The sequence below is a fragment of the Symsagittifera roscoffensis genome, chromosome 1 (genome assembly GCF_963678635.1).
Source record: "Symsagittifera roscoffensis chromosome 1, txSymRosc1.1, whole genome shotgun sequence".
Classification (NCBI taxonomy): Eukaryota; Metazoa; Xenacoelomorpha; order Acoela; family Convolutidae; genus Symsagittifera; species Symsagittifera roscoffensis.
In genome coordinates this window covers 11,472,494-11,478,946 of record NC_087062.1, presented here as the reverse complement: position 1 = coordinate 11,478,946, position 6,453 = coordinate 11,472,494, and the positions used below count along the sequence as shown (strand labels likewise).

The window sequence follows — 6,453 nt, the reverse complement described above, 5'->3', positions numbered from 1 at the left end:
CTCCAGATTGGAATGATTTTCTCAATTTTTTACTTTTTGTGATACCAGAATTGTAACTATTACTAAAAAGTTATTCGCGTAAAACAGCAGTTACTCATGAGTTTCTAGGATTTTAAAATGTTTAAAGCAGAGTTGTGACCTGCTTTGGTCGTGAATTAAGTTGTTCTCAATTCACGACTAAACGTTTTCAATACAAAAAGTCACTTAAAATTTGTAGGACTGTTTATTTAGTACCTGATTTTGCATTGCAAAAGAAATGAATCCAAAGTTTTTTCTGGTTTTCATTGGTCAGACAAGTTGTGATTACAAAATTGGTAAGCCTAAAAAGAAGACTTCAATGGCAATTATAACTAGGTATTATGACTGTAAAATTAACTGTAGGGTCCAAGATTTAAATTCAACTGAAAAATAGGGAAAAGCATGGATAATATTTAATTGAAGGACAAGCGAAAGAAAAGCGTTCGGGAAATTAGTTGAAATTGCGGTAAGCAGAAATTTAAAAGAAATCATCTTTATTCTTAATATCAGGTTTTTTTCTAGGATCGACCTCAGAGGTTGCCGTTGTGTAGATAAAAAATATAAAACCTATAGTGTGTATTTAATAATGATGCAATCTATTTAACAGTTCAAGGGAGTTTCAACATGTATGGGGGCTCGGTACAATTTTTTCGGAGGAAAAATTTTTGCGCAAAGTGACGCTAATTTTTTTCTAATTCGATCAAGGCTTCGTTGGTTTCAAAAAATTTAACATTGACATCAAAAACTAACGAAAAAAAGTGTGGCCAAAAAGTAACCAAAAAATTAACGTCGAGCTTCTTTGCTGTTACTTTTTTTTCTTTAGTGCATTCTTTCCCACAAATGCTGATAATCATTTGGACGAACGCAAGACCTGTTTGAACGCTGACCGGAATGCATCACCACTCATATAGTAGAAAATGAAGTTCTTAGAGTTGTTCACAATCACGAACAACTTGCTGATGACTCGCAACAGATCCCCGTATGCTGCGCCCCACCCAGCCATAGATGAAAAGATAACCACCCCCAAGTAGCAAACAAGATACGAGATCGTCAAACAAATTAGAAATATCGTGTACTCTCGTGCCCGCGACTCTTTTTGTCTCTCTCTTTCTAGAGTCGCCGCGTCTTTTGTCGGCGCTCCTCTCGCTCCTGATGATAGAGATTTGCTCGTGCGTTCGGCTAGCCCCCGAACGAATATAAGGTCGCTGACAACCAACACGACTATGGGTATAAAAAAGAAGACAGCCGTGTTGACAAATGCCATCACAAAAGCGGCATTTAAAGAACTGAACCACGTACAGCCTCGAGTTTTGTCCAGACGGTAAAACGCCAGAGCTTGACTCCCCATTGCGCCAGCGAAAATTAGAACTGCCAGACTGATTTTATGGGCAGTCGTTGAGGAGACATTGTTGTTGTACCAGAAAGGAGCTTTGATTGCGACAACTCTGTTCAGTGCCATCGCTATGACGGTGTAGGTTGCGCCCGCATTGGTTGACCAGGAAAACATGTTGAACATGTAGCACAGGATTTCCTGAAAATAGTTTTTTTTTGTTTTCCCCAAAAAAAAATTAATCAAGAATCTTTTGTCACAAATTTGGGTGCACACATCAATGACAAGTAGCAAAATATATTTTGTAGCCTCAATTTTCAATTCCTTCAAAATAAAAACTTTTATTTTAGAGGTATAGCGACTAGAAGCTAAAATAATTTGTAAAAATTTTCTCGTTTTCTACAAATTGCAAAGAACCTTAAAATAATAATAATAATAATAATAATAATAATAATAATAATAATAATAATAATAATAATAATAATAATAATCATAATCATAATAATCATAATAATCATAATAATAATAATCATAATAATCATAATAATAATAATAATAATAATAATAATAATCATAATAATAATCATAATAATAATAATGATAATCATAATAATCATAATAATAATCATAATAATAATAATAATAATAATAATAATAATAATAATAATCATAATAATCATCATAATAATAATAATAATCATAATAATCATAATAATAATAATAATAATCATAATAATAATAATAATAATAATAATAATAATAATAATAATAATGATAATCATAATAATCATAATAATAATCATAATAATAATAATAATAATAATAATAATAATAATAATAGGAATGATAAAAATCATAATATTAATAATAATAATCATAATAATAAAATCATAATCATAATCATGATAAAAATAGTTTTAACAATTTCAAGCCCACCCTAGTCGATCAAGGGAGGTTATCTTGCAAGATCTTGCAAGATTCTTGCAAAAGAGGGTTATCTTGCAAGATCTTGCAAGATGGAGGTTATCTTGCAAGATCTTGCAAGATGGAGGTTATCTTGCAAGAATCTTGAAAGAATCTTGCAAGATAACCATCGCAAAATTTGTCGAAAAACACAAAAAAAATAACAGAAATTAGGTGTAAGATCAAAAAAATTGTTTCTAGAACGAGAATCCAAAACTTTAAATAAATGCTTAACGAATAAAATTAGACAAAAATCATGCGTTAAAAAGTAGTCGCATATTTGTTGTTAATTTATTCAATGAGATTAAAAGTATCAACCAATCAAATCTTTTTAGTTTATTCGCAATTATTGCGGCTACTGGTTTGCGAAAATTGAAAGATTATTGGCCAAAAATTTTTTGTGACGAATTGCTTTAATTAGTTCAAACCGGGGATATTTCGTTTTTATCGATTTCTAGTTTTGAAAGTGGAATTTACTTTTTAGATTTCCAGAGAATAAAAACTTTACTTATTGATCCAGTTTTCTCAATTCGGGTTCATGTTATCAAAAAAGCGCCCATCATAAATTGTTCTAGAAATTTAAAGAGCTTAAAGGGCTTCTATTTTTTTCTTTGAGTTTTGAAAGTTGAGATTTTTCAACAACGTCAGTGTTATTTTTTAATGTTTACTTGCGTTCATTACTCCTTTGCAATCTTCGATTGGCTATGTTCTAGGAAAGTGAAGCTTTCATCGCAAACGACTTCTTCTCAAATGCGTTTTTCCTATTTTGAGAGATTAAGGTATAAGTAGTCGATCAAAACTTGAAGATAACCGCCTATTACAAAAAAAGTTTTAAAAAAAAGCTTTCTGGGGGCAACCGCCTAGCGGGCTGTGTGTATGTATGCGTAGCTAAGATTGCTTCCTTCTTCCACGAACGCTACTTGGTTGTCTTCGCGTGTAAAGCTGTTTTTGCCCAAAAAAATTGTTTCTTAAAAGATCTTGCAAAAAAAAGATTATCTTTAAAGGAGGTTATCTTGCAAGATCTTGCAAGAATCTTGCAAGATCTTTTAAAGAGATGCATCCTCTTTAAAAGAATCTTGCAAGATTCTTGCAAGATCTTGCAAGATAACCTCCCTTGATCGACTAGGGCAGAAACATATAACCATACATTGTATAAAATTGTACATTTTAAATTTAGTTCGGTTCGGTAGAATACCAAAAAGGCATCAGCATGTCGGGTGGCATTTGCATATCTTCTGAGTACTTACATGCACAACTGCCAAATTGATACCTAGCAGTTCCAAGCCCCATCTAAGAATTCCATCTTCCAACACAGCCATGGAGTCCCAAACTGCCAGATACTTCATGAGAGTAGAGCCACTGGATTCGGGCAGGTTTTTGACCGCCAGAAAACAGAAACAGTTCAGCACAAAGCCAGCCAGAGTTATGAGCAATCCCGAAAAATAGATCACTTTTATGGTCAGAGCCATCTCGGCGGTTCCTGACTCGGGATTCACCGTGGTTGTATTTGCTGCCTGTTCATCCATTTTGGTAAAAAATTTTTCCTTAAATTGAAACAACTGAAATTTGAACAAAATTCTGAGATAGTAAAATGCAGAAGAAAGCAATTATGTTATCAGAGATGTCTGTAGAGACTTCTGCTTCATCAGATAATTTTAAAATCAGATAAGCAAAACAATATATTTATCAAACTTATCCAAGCTCCATTGATTCACTATTGAAGTTGAGCTGCCTAATTAATCAACGAATACTTCAAACACTTTGAAAACAAAAACTATTTCAGAGACCAAAATATGCCTTGCCAGCAATTATTCAGGCTGATTATTCGACATTATAATAAATCTGTCTAAAAAATAAATTTGAATTTGTAAAATAAATCGAAAACAGACTCAAGAAAATAGATTAGATTTAAGCCTTGTAAATCATACATGGTCTGCAAAGTATTTAAAATCTAGACATCATGAAACAAAGTCAATATTCCAGTTCAAAGTAATTCACACCCTTGAAGAACTTCCTGTTGTAATTTGGACTACAATAAAAGTATCAAAACAGTTCAGTATTCAAAACATTTCTTGATACTCAGAAATAATATCTATTCGTTCAAAATTAAAGCAAATGAAAACAATCAATTCTGCATAAAACAAATAATTATATGCCATATATGTTCATCAGGAAATTTAACACAATTTTTTGGTGAAAATATTCCAAAAAATGACTAAAATCGCCTTTATTGGCCTGTTGTTTTAAAATTTTGACTACCGCGTAGAAAGTTTGGTCAAAATGGGGTCTTTATAGTGATCTGGGAGAGCTCAGAAATCAATTTGAAAATCAATTTTGAAAATCTTTCCCCTACCTCGAGAAAATCCTAGATCCGCCCCTGAATATGTTCAATTGTTTTTATAACTGTGTTTCATAACTGGAGCACTTCAAGGGTAATTACCCTGATTCGCCATGTGAAGGCTTATTTTCACACAAAGATTTTTTATCAAATTCGGTGACTTGGACAAATTCTAAATCAAACATTTAAAACTTTAGCTAACAAATATTTTAGATTTAATTTTTTTTCGCAATCTCCGATGATTAAAAACAACAGCAACCAATGATTTGTTGCAGATAAAACGTAATAGTAAAAAACAAGCACATGAATTCAAAACAGTAGCTAGTTGCTGCTCAAGTAGCCCAGATCGCTCTGACCTGTGTGAATAAAAAACTCAAAAAAAAACATTTTGAAAAAAATATTTCGCTTGCCCCAAAACTCTACAGAAAACTGGCCCAAAAATGTACAGAAAAAACGATTTCAGCAAATAATACAAAAAATGCCAATTATAAAAACCCACAAAGTCAGAAAAATCTTGGAAATTTTTGAGCATTGGAAAGTTCTGCAGTGTGATTATCGACCATTTGAGTTTTTAATAGTTTCCAGTTCAGGACCAATTTCTTTGAAGCTAAGTGATTATCTTTGTTAATACAAAAATATCCAAAAAGTGAACATGATTTAGTCCAAATTAGAGCTTGCTTCCACATGTTTTCATGTACCAGTAGTTGCTTTAAAAAATTGAGTGAAACTTATACAACACTTTTCAGAGGTACTCCTTTCCATTTGTATTTTAACCCAAAATGGAAACAAATCAAAAAATTTTCAGTTGAAAGTTTTTAAAACTTTCTGACGCTTGATTCAACCAAGATTTCCTAAATCATATGATTTCAATAAATCATTACAAAAGTGACAAAATAAGGGCTGAATGGTTCTGAAATCCCCTCATAGTATTTTTTGATTTTTTGTGCAACAAACAATACCGTATCTTGGATCCAAAATTTGACTTCTCCACAAATCGTAACGGTTCTTAAACCATTCTGTTGTCTGAAAAAAAAAATCAATTTAAGGCGCAATGTAAAAACTTGAATTTTTCAAAAATCGTAGGTTTGTAAATCATTTTGTTTTTCGAAAAAAACTATTCATTTTAGGGCGGAACAAGGTAGTTAAATACATGCATTTAAACCAACTTTGAAAGAAAGTACTGTTTTCTGCTTTTCTTTCAATATGAGACAGAGTTTGGCATAATATACTTTGGCATCAAAAAGTGTAGGATTTACGATGACCTTAGGGTAATCACGAGCCCAAACTGTGTATTTTGTAAATTTTGAGCAGATTCCAAAACAAGAAAGCTTTTTTGTTTATCCTTTATTCTTTTGTTTCTTTTGATCATTCTGATATAATTTAAAACTTGTCTCTGAATTCCAGAGACCTACACCCACTTAATTGTCTGTGGTTATATCCAGTGCACAGTTTGGCCTCGTTATGTAAATTACAAAACATTTAAGACAATACAGTATCAACTAACTTGAAAAAACACCAATAATCAAATTTAAAAACTCTCCTGACAGCTGACACAAAACATTTCATCATCGATGAATGCCATCTACGAATTTGTTCTCGGATTTAAAAACAATCTGATAACAGAAACAACATTCCTCAAAAAAAATCTCAAAACTTGGAAAATTGAAATATCGCTGCAGAAATTCTGGCCATTTATTTGACTTTTAACCCTTTAACTCCTTTAATCACATAGCAAAGTTATTTTCCCCAAAATTTGATTGCGGTTTACGCAAATGGAGTTGCTTTGATAGAAAAACTGGCCATC

General features: G+C 32.0%; 1 protein-coding gene across 1 annotated transcript; it reads right to left on the bottom strand.

Moving 5' to 3' along the window:
* Positions 1-868: 868 nt before the first annotated feature.
* Positions 869-3,837, bottom strand: LOC134845704 (uncharacterized). Its single transcript, XM_063862795.1, has 2 exons — positions 3,559-3,837; positions 869-1,549 (listed from the first exon to the last, which is right to left on the bottom strand). Exons 1-2 carry the CDS (start codon positions 3,835-3,837, stop codon positions 869-871), a joined length of 960 nt encoding a protein of 319 aa, XP_063718865.1.
* Positions 3,838-6,453: the final 2,616 nt, after the last annotated feature.